We start from the raw sequence: 17,972 nt of genomic DNA on the forward strand, positions 1-17,972 counted from the left end.
GCAGAGTAAATAAAAATAAAAATATATGTATGACACTGAGAAAGATGTGAAGACAAAAATGAGAGTAATAGAGAGAGAAAAAATCTTTGGCCTGTGTGTTATTCTCTACTGAATGATTCATTTCAGAATAGTTGATGTTAGTTAAGTTTATTTCCTCATTTCAGAGAGATTTATTTATTTGCAAATTTGTATGCTTGTATTCAAACAAGTACAATCTTTTATGGCTTCCCACTGGGTTGATCATGAGAAACATTGACTGGCACTTGCATCTAAAAGCTGGGAGATGATTTAATTGTTGGCCTATAGCTGGAAAGCACTTGATTGATCAAAACAAAATGGAGAAGAATAGCTCTAAGTGGATTTACTTTCAGAAAATTGCTGGAAAAATTAAGTTTCAGAAGTACCTTAATTCCACTTGATTTTCTATTTAACATTGGAATAACGATATTTTAAAATGTCAACCTTAAACACAAACAACAGAAGAAAAAACCTTCCACCCAGTGCTGAATGCATGCTGTTCTATGCAGCATGGTTGTCACGCAGTATAGTGAGCAGCAATGAAGGATAAGAAAACAAAGGAATTTTCCCACTGATCACTTGAAAATACTTGCTGTTGACATCTGCAGACAAGCATTTGGCTGGGTTCTCGTGGCACATTCTTTAGCTTGTGGTTAAACTGCAGTTCATTCCTTTCTGTAAAGTAGGCTTTTTATCTTGGAAATGGTTTCTATTACTGGAAAATACTTGCTTGAGTCTTAATGTTGTAATACTGCTACGTACTTTTGGATGATCTTGCTGATTTTCTAATGTTATGCAGTAGTTATTTAAATATTACTATAGAATGTAGATAAAACTCATTGTAAAATTTGGACCCTGTTTTGTGGTCAACACAAAACCTAAAAGAAATCTGTTCCTTCCCATTCAGTAATGCTCTCTCAGTTGGTTTGCTGAACTGCCTTCATGGATTTTCTTTCATTTTCAGGGAGAAGAAGCTGATGATGACGACATATACAACGTGCTCTCCACATTGAAGAGATTAACCTCTTTTCACAAGTATGTGTCTTTTCCCTTGAAAATTTATGGTCACTTCAATGAGTATCAGTTGAGATATGGTGTTAAGAAATGAGAACGCTTACGGTCTAAAATAAGAAACAGAGTTTGATGAATAACTGGTGGCCCTTCTCAGTGCCATCCAAACTGCTCTTGGATTCATCAGTGTTATTGATTAGTTAATGACTATTTTACAGATTTAATTTGCAAATGGCATAGCCTCCTTTGCACTAAATGAGTGTTTTACTACGGAAGTCATACTCTCCTGCATGACTTACGAAGTTTTAACTGTCTGAGTTGTAGTGCATGGTGAACGAGACCACTGAACCAGCCAGCATCTTCCCAGCGTTCTGATGCTCTCAGACATATTGGCACCCTAATGACTTGTAGAGAAACCTGGAAAACTTTACTTCAGTTGTTTGGTTTTTCCTGTATAGCAACAAAGACCTAATCTTCCCCATGTTACCAGCTATAGGAAGTAGTTGCTTCTGGTCAGCATGTAAGAAAACTTTGTGTGCAGATGACTGAGAGCCAGACGTAGTTTCTTCCTTATCACAGTGTAAGAGAGCATCTTGCTTCTGCCACATCTTTTACACTAGTGTATTTGGATTTGCAGTTCTGGTTCTCTTTCCTTTCTGTGCTTAGTATTCAGCTGTCCTGAATCCTATATTGAATCACTGTATGAGATGATTCAGAAATATCTGCTCTTCGTTTCCATTCAACAGGAGTCCTACAGTGATCATTAAATCGTTACTAATTTCTATAGTGCAGCAGGCTGATGTGCAAATTAGGTTTTTGGTCTCCCTGGTAACACAGCGGAGCCACTTCTGCCATCCCTGAGAGGACTGGTGAAAGCTGTAGTTCACAATGAAGAAAACAACACAAATCTTAAGCTTTTTGTCAAAGCTTCAGTTATGAGGCTAAGATCTTTAATTCAGAACTTGCATTGAGTTTTCTCACCTTGATAGCTCTTGCCTGATACTGTCGTTATCCATCATCAGCTAACAACTGATGCCTTTCAGGTCTTGTAAAACTGCACTGATAAAGCAAAACGTTTGCTGAGGATTTGAATAGAAACAAGTCCCTCTCTTCTTCCAGTGAGAGAAATGTACCTTTTGTTTCCTTCATCGTTGCTGCTGCTTCATATCCTGGGAGGAAGAAACCCAGCAAGCAGGAAAAATCATGACATTATGGGATTATCAGAAAAGCCTTCCAGACCAAAAAAAGCTTCTGTACCAAGATTTCCCAAGTCTGAGTTAATCCTCTTTCTTAGAGGGTCACTTTATAGTGCATTTTCATGTAGGAATGAATAAGCTTAAAAAGCTTAGAAGATCAGAGGAGATGTTCAGTAGATCACACTTACTGCCCAATTTTCTTCCCCTTGAACTGATACAAATCAAGTTTGTTAGTGAAGTTAATCACAGTACTGGAAATCGTCTGCATGCTGGAACAGTGAAACATGCAATGGGAGATGGATGTTTTGGGAAGGCTGGAAAGCTACTTGATGAAAGGCTTGCAGCACGCTTTTTAACTGATAGTTTTCCATCAAGGAAGGATATTAGCATTTCAGTACAAATAAAGTTCGTCATTACAATGTTCCCTTTCAAGTTTTCAAAATGGAATAATAAACTTTTGAGGATTTCTGAACAGGACACCTAGGGTAAATATCTAAGTCTCTTTTCTTTGCCAGGGTCTCACTGATGTTCAAGGCATTTCTTTCTGTGCTTTCATGTGTAAGGACACAATCTTCCCATTCCAACTCTGGCTTAATTCAGCTGAGCTTTCACACTTCATACGTGAGTGCTGTAGCAATTTTTATATCAACATTTGTTACTGAATTGCTCCAGGTAATTCCACACAAGATACATGAAACTGAGACATCAGCTCCATTCCTCTGGGTGTGCTCTTTTCATGCTGTCCTGTGTATAGAACACTGGTTCACATTTAGAAATAAGGATTGTGGGTATCACTGCCCAGTACTCCTCAAATATAATACAGAATTTGATTCCTTCCTGCCCCATGAGGACTTAATAAAATATGCCAGGCAATGACTATAGTAACTTTCCTGTAGTTGAACTATATGTCATATCAGATTCCTTCAGACTACATTATTCAGAATTTCATTATCTCTAGAAAGAGAAGAAATGATTGATTTCTTAATTCTCAGTTAGAGAAGTTAGACTGCATCTTGCAGAGCCGTTGGTAACCCAAGGTATTGCTGCTTTTGCTTTGTGCTGCTCTAAAAAGAGTGAGGTCTGAGGGTGGACAGATCACATTACCTAACAGGAATTTTTGTAGGCTGTTTCTTTCCACACTTTCGGAAACACTGTGGAAATGATTCCTTCACTTCATCTGACTACTTTTCTACTCACTTCATCTACTACTTTCTAGTAGAAATATGCCCCAGTAGGCAGTGCTATCATAGAGATGGAAAGAAACCTCCTTTCAAGTGTTGGCCCTTGCTTTCTGTACTCCACGAAGATGAAGGTAAAGAAAAAGCTGTGTCATATGACTTTTCATTCTTGGAGTCTCTATGTTGCACGGTCTGAACCTCTGTGAAGGATGGGGTTGTGTCCACTGTATCTTCTTTGCTATAGTTTTAATTTCTGAATAGTTCAAAACAGAGAAAAATGAATTAGAATATGCCTAAATTTAATGTGGAAGCTTTTCTCAAAGGAAGTTTGCAGTGATAATCTCTATTAGCTAGTACTTTTCAGCTTTGGAAGCTGGAAAGCTCCTCCAAAGGACAGTTGTAAGGCCAGGCTCTGAGCAAACAGCTGAGGTGCCCCCAGCTGTCAAGGCAGTGAGGGGTGCTTGCTGCCACCGGTCCCTGACATGCAGGGCTCTGCAATAGAAAGGCAGACACGGCACCAGTTTTTCTTTCATGTTCTCTGTAGAATAATCTATTCAGATACCTGCCTCTGCAGACCAAAGAGATTTTACTGCTTTAATTACAATATCGTAATTAAGGAGGTACTTTTCCACTTTACAAGCAGCCTTGTGAGTTGCTGAAGCAGAATTGTTGTGCTTAATATCATTAGTAAGAGGCAGTTCCCTGACAGTCTATGATTTGTCCATACAGCATTTTGTTTCCTTACTTCCAAGACACTCCAAAATCTAGGTGGGGAGTATATTTTCGCTCTTTCATTTTTTCTGGGGGAAGGTGCTGTTTTGCTTTGTTTTAGGTTTTCCTATTGTTTTCCTTCTACTCGTGGATCTTAAGCAGAAATTAAGATGCACCTTGGCTTAATGGCACAACTCTAGAGTGTGTACTGAGTGTACTTCATTTATTCTCAGTTGAAAGACATAAGTGTTAGGATTTCAGTGGAACTTTTTATCAGAGAGATTTTCTGTGTTGTGGGACCAACACAGTCCAGACTGGGAAAGGATTTCATGCTTGGGTTCTCAGCAGGATCTTAAAGCTGCCGGTTCAGCCTCTGTTTATCTCAGAACCAGGGAAATATTCTTTCTCACTGAGCAGGGTAGTTAATTATTTAAACAAAGTCAGGCAGCTCCAACACGGGGCAAAAGCAGAGGATAGAGAAAGTGAGCATATCTTACTGATCAAAGTACTGGGATGAAAGGGAGACAGATGGATGAGGCTGCTTTATCTACTTTAGACTTGCCGGTTCAGTCAGAGCATCCCTTCTTCAAGGTGAGTTATCCACCCTCTTTGAAAGGGTAGATAACTGCAGGACAAGGGGAAATGGTTTTAAGTTGAGGGAGGGAAGATTTAGGTTGTATGTCACGGGGAAATTCTTTACAGAGAGTGGTGAGGTGCTGGAACAGCTGCCCAGAGAGGCTGTGGATGCCTCATCCATCCCTGGAGGTGTTCAAGGCCAGGTTGGATGGGGACCTGGGCAGCCTGGGCTGCTATGAAATGTGGAGGTTGGTGGCCCTGCGTGTGGCAGGGGGTTGGAGATTCATGGTCCTTGAGGTCCCTTCCAACCCTGGCCATTCTGTGATTCTGTATTTTAATAATCAAGTTGTCTTTTTATTATTTTGAGGGGATTGCATTTTATAAACATTTTACAGATGGTTTCAAATTTTCTGTTTCTCTCTTACTGTAAAATCTAAATCTGTTGTGAAAAATAATTCTTCAGGTTACTGTATGTTTCTTTTAGTATTTCTCAGTTTTTTACTGTGAACCTACAACACCAGCTGTTGAGGTGTGTAAGACTGAAACTTCTGTTGCTAATCTCATCTGTATTTCTCTTCCCAGCAAATCAGGTTGGTACAACTGAAATATGAAACGCTGAATGGAAGGAATAGTTAACACGACCTCAGTCTTGTTTACATGTATATTGCTCTTGGTTTGGATATTTCAGGATGTTCAGTATTTAGTGATAACGTATGCAGTTATTTGTCAAATGATAAGACAGAAGATTATGTAACTATTGTGCAATTAGTCATTCAGTATAACTACAGTTTGGCCACAGTTTGTGCTGCCATGCCTGAGAAGTGCCTTCTGAAATCCTGCCAAGGTTTAGAACACAACAGGAAAAATGACTTAGAGGGCAACACTGAGAAGGAGCCTACAGCTACTCTTAAGTAACATTTAAAGCTGCATGGTATGCATCAAGTTTATCTCCTACCGACAGAAATCCAATGTGGCAAACATTTTCTTTACCTCTGTCATCTAAAAGCCTAACTTCTGGTTCTAACATGGTGTGAACTAATTGTGCAGCTGCCTTGTCAGCATGCTGTATTGTCTCTGCTTTGCAAAAATACCAGACTGCTCACTGAGCTCCCAGGTCAGACTATATTGCTGCTGCAAGGTGGAGTTTCGAGGAACACAACTAATCTCTCTCTCTTTATTATGTCTTGTTCTAGTGCTCATGATCTCACAAAATGGGATCTGTTCAGTAACTGCTACAGATTACTAAGAACTGGAATTGAACATGGAGCTATGCCAGAACAGGTACCGCTAGCAACACCTACATTGCATCGTCTGGGGACTCAGTGTTTACAGGAGTTTCGTAATGGAGATAGGCATCAGTTATTTAGGAAAGTCGTGGGACCTTAAATGAAATTTTTCTTGTAGTTAAACATTTTTCAGGAGGAAGAAAATCTGATCTTGTTTCCTTTTTAGTCAGTGTGATTTTGAGCTACTTGCTTCACCTTTCTCATTTTAAAGCAAGGAATAACTCATGTCCTGTGACAAGCACTGCGTAAATCATGATTTTTACACAGGAACCCATCATTTGTAAACCTTGGCTGTGATTCAAATTATTGCAATCTTTGTGCACTGAAGGTAAGATGAGTGCTTATGAAAACTGGAAAAACACTCAGCAAGGATGCTGGCCAACCTTTCCAGTGAAGTTCTTTCAGTAGATATGATCTGGACAACTGTTTTCTAAGCGTTCTTAATAAAGGGACCACTGAGCACAGGAATGTTCCAGATTCTCTCAGAATGCTATTTCAGCTTAAACTGCAGACTGCCTGCTGTAGTATTTAAGCTATATTCTCATTTCTCTTGGAAGCCAGCTGTTAGAAAGAAAATCACGCAACTCTGATCTGTTTTTAGAAGCCTTTTTTAGAAAGGAAGTGTTGGGAGGTCTGAGGCTTTTCTCACAGCCAAGTTTGGTGAAAGTAGATGGAGCCATAATAGAGACTGACTTCTGTATCCCAACTTATTGCCACATCCCAGATTACTTCTCTGAGGTGTTAGGAAAAAGATTCTGAAACCTAAACTCTCCTCAGTATGAAAGTATGGTCTTTCCTCAGACCCCTAGAAGTTTGCTGAATAGGAATACTTTGGCCCCTTTAGTAATATCCTTCAGAAAAGTAATTTGTGAAGCAGCTAAGGGCTGTTAGTTGATTTGCTGTGCACAGAAGCACAAACCATTCAAAGTACCTCCTGAACCTGCTGAAAAGGTTTTGGAATTTTGGCACCTATTACTGAAAATTTAAGAAATTTCACTGAAATTTTAAGAAGACATTGATGCTTTTGTGGGCATCACAAACACATGTCCTGTGTTGTCCATGATTATTTTCTCCTCTTTTTTTAATTGGACTACATGCTCTAGACTGTATTATTCATGCAGTAAGATTTAGAGGTACTTAAACGAATGTTTTTGAACTGGGGTATGCAGGCGTTGGGTTGTACTTCTGTTGTGCTGTTGTTACACCCATTATTGTGCTCTAATGCATGATTTTCTCTTCTGCTTTGTTTCCCAGCTGACCACAGTAAATTTTCCGTTCATAATGCATAATGTTTCTTATTGCACTAAGCTGAATAAGGAAAATGATGTCCACAGAAACAGAAAATACCTCCTTAGAGCTGCTCTCTTTTTTTTTGTCCCCGAAATATGCTATGTGTTTTATATACAGTTTGTTATTTGCAGCATGCTTAGACTCTTTGTGTTGCCTGTGTTACAGATAGTTGTTCAGGCACTGCAGTGTTCGCATTACTCTATTCTCTGGCAGCTGGTGAAAATCACTGAAGGTTCCCCTTCCAAAGTAAGTAGACAATTGATCACATGAATTTTGCTGAAACAGAACTTACCTTAACAGGCATTAGACCTGATGCTCTGCAACTCCACACAGTGTACAGTCTTTTTATACCACTGTGAAGCTGGTAGAAGATGTTTGCATTTTGACTTGCTTAGTATTTTAAGATCTATTTAGTATCATACATATGTCTGAATAAACTGTATGAATAGCAGAAGCTTGTCTTTATCAGTACTTGATACTTGCTGACTTCTATATTTTTATTGCTGAATGTATTTAATTTGAATATAAGAGCTAGTATGAGCAGATAAGTAAAATTAACAATGCTTATCTAATAATTGCAAGCAATACCAGTGGTTTGTACATCACATACAGCTTAATATTTATGTACGTTTACCTTGTTTAGCCTTTAGGTGCATCTTTCATGTTGCTAAATATAGGGTTTCTAGCAGTGACAGTTACTAATAAAAAGCAAATGCATGCAGGTGTAATGCAGTAAAGACAATATTAGGTGTAATTTGACCATTATATTTAGTATTTTCAGAACCTTTCCATAGCAATTTCTCAGTTAGAGGCCACTATCTGATCTTTTAGGACATTTTCAGAAGTTACACACCAAATTGAAGTATGAAATCTATAGTAATAGGTGTTATTTTCCTGCCCACGGCAGAAACAAGTTAAAGAGAAATCCACAAGCCTGATGTTTGAAACATATTTTTTCTATGTTTTTTTTCTATCAAACATTTAATTTTCATTTGTTGACGGTGAAAATAAATCCAGATGCAGTTTATCTGTCCATTAAGTCATTATGAGATCATTTTGCCCATGGCTGCTTGGCATGATTTAGGCTTATGTGTTAGCAGACATTAAAGGGAATCACTTTGGAAGTAAGATGTATGGGAAGACAAAGACTTTAATAGGAAACGCATTAGAATGAGGGATGGTGTATTTCATTAGCATTTTTTAGTTATCTAGGCTGCTAACATTTCTGACACAGTATTTTAATGTGTAGGTCCATTCAGCTTTCTAGTCATACTTTGCTATAGCTGCAGTAATCTAAGGACACATAAAGGTGATGCTTTGTAGGCTGAAGCAGTATCTTTAGCAGACCAGTGATAATAGCTGTAAAAATTAGATAGGATTTTGGGTACGTAAGCCCTTCAAGTTTGAAATAACAGAAGATCACAGTACAAAGTGGGAACATTTTCATGGTTTCTATATGGATACGGATCATGTAAGTTGTCTCTAAAAGAAAAGAGGAGGGTCACTGATACCTACTAGGAGGGTGGGAGCAAGGGAAGGAGAGGTGACAGGACAGCTATTAGGAGGGAAGAGAAGGCAGAGATGAAAAGGCTAGTGGGGAGAAACCTGTAATTGTTGGAAAAATGAGAAATTCATGATAGGCTATAAAACTAATCTGTCTAAGTCCTTCTTTGTTTTGTACCCAACAGTTTTATGAATTTTTATTACAAGGCTCATGTTTAGAAGACTTTGTTGTTGTTGTTGTTAAGATTTCTCTTGAGCATCCAGACTGAGAGATCGGAGGTAGGGATTGATTTAGGCAGGGGGGTTGGAACTACATGATCCTTGAGGTCCCTTCCAACCCGGGTGATTCTGTGAAATGTTCATCCATGACTAGCTGGATCATTGGTGCGAACTCATACTCACAAATACTAGTTAGTCTGTTGCTCTTTCAAAGTGAGTTATTGGAGCAGAGCTCAAAATTGACAATAATTTTGTTAATTATTTTGTTCCAGGGTCAGGCTGTACATGGATGGGGGGGGCACTGAGCAACCTGGTCTAGTTGGAGGTGTCCCTGCCTCTAGTGGGAGGTGTCGGGGGATTGGAACTAGATGATCTTTAAGGTCCCTTCCAACCCAAACCATTCTGTGATTCTGTGACAACCAGGGAGATACAACTGAGAACAGAATCTTTTGTAGGATGAAGTCGTTATTTATCTGGTATTCAGATGGTTCTTCCAGACACACAGTCTCTCTCCCAAAAGGAATGTCCTGTTTTGATCACTGTGATGGGCATTGTGCCTAAGCCTACGGCACACTGCCTTCTGAGGGACGTTCTGTGTTACAGCTGCTGGGCATGTTTTGGATTCTGGCTGGCTACACGAGGCTAGGTGTGCTAGTCTGTAGGCTTTGTATGTGTGGCAGGGAAAACCTCATAACTCTTGTAATCTAAATCAAATTAGGATTGTGGTAGCTTATTGATTCATTAAAGACACATAATTAGCATGCAGTCAATTAAATTCGTCTCTAGGATCAGTATAACCAATACAGCAGGTAAACCACAACACTAGACACTTGAGAAATGCTTCTGAACACAGAAATAGTCCTTCTGTAACTATTTGCAATTGATTTTAATCCCCTCCCCAGCACATGCACGTATTTAGACATGTACAGTCGCTCCCATAGATAGAGGGAGGTACAAGTCCACTGCCTTTCTTTTGAGAGTTTGAGATCCTCTTCTTAAGCATGGCCCTTGTTGGACAGGAGGGTTCTCCAGCTTCATGTGTATCCATGCTACTTGCTGCAGTCTGTTAAACATTCACGTGCCATGCAAAGCATCTGCAGAGTCATCTATACGCACTGGAGGTGTGGGTCCTTTGTGTTGCACCCCAGGCTGAGTGAGATTCCTTCAGCTGAGTGCAGGCTGCTCAAGGCTGCTGGCAGGGAGGGTGCACAACCAGCCTGGGAGCATGGTGAGAGGGAGAAGGAATGACATCTATTGAAATCAGTCACATCCGTTGGGATCGTTTTGGTGTCTAAAATCTTACAGGAAACATTGATGAGTAAAAGGAAGGTTGCAGTGGGTGAGGATGACGGGCACAAAGCTTGAAGCATCCTCAGCCCAGTACTCTAATCACTGGCCTTGCCCTTGTGGAGCTCAGAGGAGGCTGAGGCCATGACTGGGTGCTGTTGCTAAGCAGAGCAGTGCTCTTTGTGGTAGGCAGCATGGCACAGAGAAGAGATTTATACTGTGCTGTTTGCAGGAAGTTCGTGATGTCCTACAGAAAAACTATTCTTCAGATGAAAAGGGGCCTTAAGGTGGTTTCAAAGGAAAATCAGTTGAAAATGTGTAGATCTTGGGAAACAAGTGTTGGGAAGTATTAGGTTATACAGCTGTTTTTTCCATCTAGATTTCTGCATGCATTCAACAAACCAGGTGCCTGGGACCATTGAGTTGTGCACTGTACATATATGTAGAGAAAAAGAAATATCTGCAGAACAATAGCATCCAGAGTCTTACAACAGTTTAAAAAAAAAAGCAAGAATAGAACAAGCATTCAGAGGCAAGTCAAAAGTGAAAGAGTTCTGAATGAGCTGCAGCCAGACCAGCCAAATGCAGAGCTATTGCTAAGTGATTAGTAGGCAGATGAATTAGTAGAGAGGATTTTAAAAGGATTTAAAGAAGAGCATAGTGACTTGGAGGTTTTTCATATTACTGTGAGCACAAAGAAAGAAAGCACAAAATGCTGAAGTGTCACTGGGTGCAAAAGGTTGGGTTGTGTTCTGCAGAGGAGTTGAATGCTAACTGCTCTTGAACATATTAAAGTTTGTTAAAGAGTTGGGTTTGGAAGAGGTAAGTTAATGCTTCACAGAAGTAGTTTAGAGGAAAGAAAATAAGAATAAAAACAATAACTAGCAAAACTACAGCATTTCTCATTGACTTCAATGGTGGGAAAAAACCTTCAATTTTAGGCTAGAAAATAACTGAACAATTTTAGATCAGTCTTGCAAACAGTTGTTCAGTTACAGTTGGTGGCAAAATCAGTTTAAGGCGTAGTTTTTAGTGGCTCATTCTCGTTCCAAGTACTGGTTACATTTTAAGGTATTAGTTGTATAGCTCAAGAGTGAGTTATTTTTATCGTGCATCTCTTCAGTAATCCAGTGTGGCTTCATGATTTTAGCCTAGCAACCAAAAGGACAGTACATATTTTATGCCAGCTTTTCTACTGAAGCCAGCATCTCTTGTAATCACACCTCGAGAACCTTGGCTGTGTGCCTTAGAATGGTAAAAGACTTGAAAATATAATTTGTTTTCTTCCCTACCATTTTCTGTTTAAAAAAAACAAATCAACAACCACATTATCACTCTACAGCAGTCTGGGGATTTCTCCAATTTTAGAAAGTTCCAGATGGCTTTGTTGCACTGTTCAGCGAGGCTTTCTTTTGATGTCTGTACTTTTGAAATGGAATGTTTATTGAGCTATCAAGAGAGGGTAATAAATAGTGTATGCTAGGTGTTATTCAGACTGCGACAGAAAGAAAAATGGGAGACATTCAATTTCTAAATTTTTTTTGTAGGTTTCAGTTTCTCTTTTCAATCATTAGCATTTAAATGGAAGGTATTATGTTAGAACGTAGTTGCTGTAGATAGAAATGAAAGTGATTGTAATACTTAAAAGTATAAGCCAGATGATCACATCACAGCAAATTGATAAGCGTGCTGTCAGTGCTAGGTAAACTCCTGGGATGGCTGATGGAAAACAGTCAGTAGAAGGCTGAACAAATATGGCCAACAAAAAAGACTAGATGGATCAAATAAACTTGAGGAAGTTGCATTTTTGACTGTTGAAGACACTATTTTGTAATACCAATTTCTGTAAGGTGTTAATATCACATTGCAGTGCAGCTGAATGTGTGTTTTTAATGTAATTCATGTTCAGTAGCTAAGAAGTGGTTAATATATTAGATGAAAATTGAAATTGGGAAATCATCCCGATGTAATAGCTTCAGAGGCAGCCAAATAGAAGGCATGCCTGGGAACAAGAAGGCTGATGACTAGAGATTTGTCACTTAGAAGAGACCAGAGGTACCTTGTAGGTCATGTAATGGTAGTGTAATGCAGTTGCAGAAAGGGATCTTTGCCTATATTAAGAGAGAAAAATGATTAGTAGTAAAAAGGTGATGTAGCTTGTAGATCTTTAGAGACTAGATCAGAAAATTGCTTACTCTATTGAAAATCAAGAGGTTCAGAGATCTAGGAACCTGTGGGCTGCTTAGGTGTGTTTGCATACCTGCCTTCTGTTGTGAATTCAGTACAGAAAGAACATATGGACCACAAAAAGGCTTTTCAGTAAACAAGGAATAATCAGATCTTGCAATAGGATGCAATAAAAGAAGCTAAAACTAGAAATGAGACACATGGACTGAAGAGACAGTGAAATCAAAAGTCAGAATTTTGGCAGGGAAAATGCTGCAGTACATGGGATCTTTAGATTTTTTTGGATGTTCTGTAGGACGTCTTCTATCTGAAAGCTGATACAGGCAGATACCAAAATGTCAGCAGTAGTGACAGGCCAGCAGTCTCAGTGAGAATTAATGGCTGTAATTTAGATCCCTTCTTTACATTAAATCTCTGTGAAAGCAGGGAGGTAAAAGATCTTTGAAGCAGCTGGAGATACACATCAGAAATGCTGCCAGACAGGTGGCAGACAGGGCAGGAGCTTTGCTGGTGTCGCTGAGCAATGCAGAGGTAGCAGAATCTGTGAGTCGGTGCTGACAAAGCTGGTCCTCTTTGACAGAACTTGAGGCTAATGTAAGTCCTAATGGTTTGTGGTTCCTGTTTTCCTCCCTGTGTTGAATTTGCTCCTAATGTGAACAGAGTAACTATTTAAATAGGTGCCAAGTTATGTGTATGTTCATATTTATTTTTTCTACTCACAGATCGTCCTTTCTCTAGATCAACAAACCTCCTTTCTCCTTCCCCATGTCATTAAATTTCTGCCACGTGCTTTCACATTTCCCATGTCTGCAGGCAGTTAGGATAACGTTCGTGTTGAATTTGAGATTGCTCATTGGTGGTTTTGTTCATGTTGATTTATCTACATACAGAATGACTTTTAAACCACCAGGTGGGCCGACCTCGATGTATTGATCTTTTTCTTCTAAAACATTTATAATTTACATCCAGTATAAAATACAGATAATTGTAACCCAGAGATGTATTGTTTTATTATGAGTATTTATTGCAGAGAAACCTTGTGCCATTCCTCTGAAGACTAATGACTTGTTTTATTATGCATGCATTTACATGGCCTCTCTTTGTTTTACTAGCTCATGGGATTGAACGTGTGAAATTATTACCATCTTCTTATGCTTTTTTCTTAGCAACCTTTTATTAATACTTACATATCATCCCTTTTTAATATTTATTCTAGGAGGACTTGCTGGTATTGAGGAAAACTGTGAAATCCTTTCTGGCTGTCTGCCAGCAGTGTCTATCAAATGTCAACACCCCAGTTAAAGAACAGGTAAAGGAAGTGTCTGTCACGTGCTCTTACTGAAGTGTGAATGCTAACAACTGTAGTAAAACTCAAGATGACACTGCAACAAACTTAGAAGGCGCAGATGGTTTTCCTTCAAGTAAAACTGACCCAACACTCAGTGAAAAGAACTATTGAAATCACCTTCAAAGTACGGCTAATACCAAACTCATTTCAGATGTCACAGTAGATGCTTAGGCCCACGTTCAGCTATCTTAACTGTAGGTATCCAACTGAACCACCTAAAATTAAAGTCCACTCCTTTTCTTAACTGGTGTATTAGCAGATGTAAGCAGGCACTTTTAGAGGGTGATTCAGACCTCAGATTGGCTCAATCTGTGTATATTTCTGGATTTTTTTTTTCTCCCTTGCATTGAGTATTGGGGAATCTAGAGCAACTGCCTTCCTACACAAGTCAAATGCCTGATGTTAGATTGGGGAAAAAAGTCTAAGCTTAATATTTAATTATTCTGTCATCCTAATAATTCCATTAAATGTAGCAGTGAATGCTAACTATTGTGTCTCTGTTTCCCATGGTGGCTAATAGGAGAAAATAGAGGCCTTTAGCAGTGCAGGTCATTCTTATGTATGCTTTCTAGCAGGAAAAGAATGTTAAATAATTTTTACAAAAATACTTGGAATGACACTACAAATTTAATTGCACACTATGCAAAAACAGTTACTTGACAAATAGTTATGTCTCCTTGGTAAATCATAGTAAAATATCCAGCTGCATAGTGTCTTCAGTAAATAAATATCAGGAGGAGGATTTCTTTAGATTTCCAAGAATGTAGAAATTATAGCATAGGTTGCTGTGCTTCTCCAGAAAGCTGTTTGCAGTCGTAATTGTGTGCATCTGTCGGCATGGGCATGAGAGCACACGTATGCCAAAGGTACACATACAAAACATGATAAGAGCAAGGCACCCTTTTTTTTTTTATGGCTCAAAGTAGTTATTCAGTTATCTGTGTTCAATTTGTGGAAAGCCACGCATGTGTGGATTGGGGAGCTTTTGTTATGTGTATTTAGAAATTGTAGTAAAAGAAATTAAATCCAAGCACTCACTGAAATAATTTGCAGTGTCTGCAAGAAACAGTAGCTGGTTTTTGCTCAGATTTTAACATTTGCTGATTTATATCAGGTCTGTTGACATCTTTTAGTTGTCTAAAATTGCTTTTCTGTATCAGCACTTCCATGATTTTGCCAAGACTAATTAAATGGTATGCAGGTACTTGTGTTTTTTAAAAGATAATACTTTTTAACAGACACTGGGTTTTGTTTTTTGTTTTTGAAAGATAGCTCTGTTTGGCTTTTATACCGTCTTCTGCAAGTTGATAGAAATATTAAAGGCTCAGAGACCTTCCTACTTATGTAATTTTACAGGACTCTGAGGTGTCACTGTCTTCCTGTAGATTAACTTCAGTAATTATTTTTAGTACTCTGAACAGTTACTCTTGACATAGAACTTATTTTATTAACACTGTATAATGTGAAAATAGCATCTAGCTTCATGAAAATATCAACCATTGTAGCATAAACTCGCTGTAATATTGTTTCTGCATCAACAAATTGTAAATGATTACCATTCCTGCATTGGTTTTGTTCTTGATATATTTTAAAATGTTTTAATTCTCTTATTCTGTCGTGTTTTGTTTTTTTCTTCATTGATAATATCAGCTTTTCTTAGAAGTTCCTTTTCAGTTTTGCACTGTTCTATGGAAGCTTTCAAGGCTCCGACCAACCTGAAATAGAGATAGTGAGAGTCCCAGTCAGAGTAGATTGGACTTGAGACTCCAGAGATCCCTTCCACCCATCTCATCTATGATGCTTTTAATTTTCTTTTTTAAAAAGTCTGTTTCTGCAAGTGCAGGAACTCTTTCTCAATTTTACTGATTTTTTTGAGAGTTCTTCATGTTACATTTTCTCTCCTGTATGTTTGCTCCTTAATCTGTGCGTTCTTCTCAGCAAAGATCGATTGCATCTTAAAGGAGAGAAGAAAGTGTAAAGTTTAGATACAGAAGTGAAACATCCCACATTTTTTTTTAGGCTGAGAGAAATAAATCTCTGACCAGGCATGTCTACAATACATCATCATCTGAACCTGTCCTGTCTTTATCTTGGTTAGAAGAAAAAAAAAAAAGCACTCTCAGTGCATAATTTTTTCTTTTTAGAGGTGTATTTTTCTTTTTTAGAGGTGAACATTAGGATTAGCAGCAGACAAGTCGTGACTGGAATGAATCCTAAATTTCCAGGTACTGTAGAGAAAAATCCCAAATACTGGCACCTGTGTCCAAAGTCTAAGCAGATCGTAGTTTTCTTTAACTTTTTTAACTGTTTATCAAAAGAGGTGTTAGGGTTTTTTTTTTCTTCAATGCAGTCCTTGGAGTAGAAAGAGATTTACAGCTCTTCCCATAGAGAAGAAAAGGAAACTTAGTATGGTTCATCCTGGACATGGAACATCAGTGAACAGAGTTCCCTACATAGGAATAAGAGACGTAGTATTTTAAAACTAAGGGAACCCCTAGTGAACAGTCCTCACAGCACAGAAACATACATAACTCAGCTTAGTTAAAGGAGGTAAAGGAGAGAATATCTACAGGTTAGATAAATGGTATTTGGGTTTTTACTTACTTAAGCTTCTTACTCTTCTTATATCTCTTTTGCCTTTCAGGCCTTCATGCTGCTCTGTGATCTCTTGATGATTTTTAGTCACCAGCTGATGACTGGAGGGCGTGAAGGTCTTCAGCCATTGGTGTTTAATCCAGACTCAGGCCTCCAGTCAGAACTTCTCAGTTTTGTGATGGACCATGTCTTCATTGACCAAGATGACGAAAACCAGAGCATGGGTACGTTTAGCCTTCAGGTTTTCTACTTAGCTTTTTTTCCATCACAGATGAAGAAGAAAGAGAAAAACAGAATTGTCAGATCAGTTTACTCAAAAATGTTTTCAAAATTATTCCTTCCTTGGTTTTAGGAAGACAAAGGCTAAGTGTGCACATGAAGCATTCAGTGCTGTGTGTCTTAAAAAGTAGTTACTTCTGAAGACCTGGGAGCAGCCTGTAAACAGCATGCTATCAATCTGTACAAAACTGTTGTTCTTTTTTTTTTTTTTTAATCTTTTTATTTTCAAAATACTGACATTTTCAAAATAAATTCAGGATTTCAAAACAAAATCAGGTTTCTTGATTTGAAAGCCGTTGGAGACCAGAATAGTTGGAGAAGCATTGTGTATGCTTGCTTGTGTTCTTGTTATTTCTTAGGCATCCTTGTGTGGCCGTACTTTGAGAGGCAGTAGGTCAGGCATCTCTGCTTCCTCAGAAGGATGACGAGATTGTTTGCTTTCAGTCAAGGAAGGACAGATTTGTCACTGAGATCTGTTTTTAAATAACTCATTGCCACTACTGTGCATTACAGATGCCTAAATACATACACAGGGGCACCCAATTTCTGAATCCTAAACAGCTTTGGACAGGAGAAGGAATACCAGAGTCTAAAAAAAAAAAAAAAAAAAAGAATATGAAACACCTGCTGAATGCATACTGCAGTGCTTTTATGGCACATTTTCTGAATTTTCATTGAACTCAGTTACTTGTAAGTTTGCATGGCATGTGGGTGCTGGTTTTGATCTTTTCAGACAGTGGTGTATAGAAGTAAGGTCTCAGAGAATTTGTTCTTGCTTTTGAGCACTGTCAGTCTTCTAGCTCACTAGCTCCCCACTAGCTTGCATCTTTTTGAGCATCTCTTTATGGATTACAGTAGCCAGAAAAGAATGCATTTTGAAACACAACTTCACCAGAAGTACACAGTGTTAAGTTAATTGTACTTTGTGAGCAGAATGATCGCAATAATAAATAAAGGGCATATTTTAAGAGGACAGTGTTTATTTTTCTCCTGAGCTCTGTCAGTGCTTTTTCACATCCTGTAATTGGACTGGGAAGACAGCAAAAAGGTGAATGAAGATTTTTGTGTGTAATCTGCCTCCCCAAATACTACTTTTAATTCCATGAAGTCAGTCTGACAATTTACAGCTTTTGGTATTCAGAATATATTATACCTACAAAAAGAAATGAAGAAAAATGAGAGGATGCTTCAGTTCTGAGGATTAAGGTGAACATACAGTCAACTCCACTGCTTGTAAAAGGTCTCCTACTATAAAATACATCATTTATACACAGTGGCTTTGTGGAGA

At 38.5% G+C, this 17,972-nt stretch overlaps 1 protein-coding gene across 1 annotated transcript in view; it reads left to right on the top strand.

Moving 5' to 3' along the window:
• STAG1 (STAG1 cohesin complex component) overlaps positions 1-17,972 on the top strand; it is a gene marked incomplete at both ends in the record, with an annotated part of 130,133 nt that overhangs the window by 93,287 nt on the left and 18,874 nt on the right. The window contains 5 exons of the mRNA XM_079539669.1: positions 983-1,053; positions 5,884-5,971; positions 7,432-7,512; positions 13,679-13,771; positions 16,455-16,629. Coding sequence (XP_079395795.1) covers positions 983-1,053; positions 5,884-5,971; positions 7,432-7,512; positions 13,679-13,771; positions 16,455-16,629 — 508 coding nt within the window. The remainder of the gene's footprint in view (positions 1-982; positions 1,054-5,883; positions 5,972-7,431; positions 7,513-13,678; positions 13,772-16,454; positions 16,630-17,972) is intronic.

The sequence above is a fragment of the Tetrao urogallus genome (assembly GCF_951394365.1).
Source record: "Tetrao urogallus genome assembly, chromosome: 9".
Taxonomy (NCBI): domain Eukaryota; kingdom Metazoa; phylum Chordata; class Aves; order Galliformes; family Phasianidae; genus Tetrao; species Tetrao urogallus.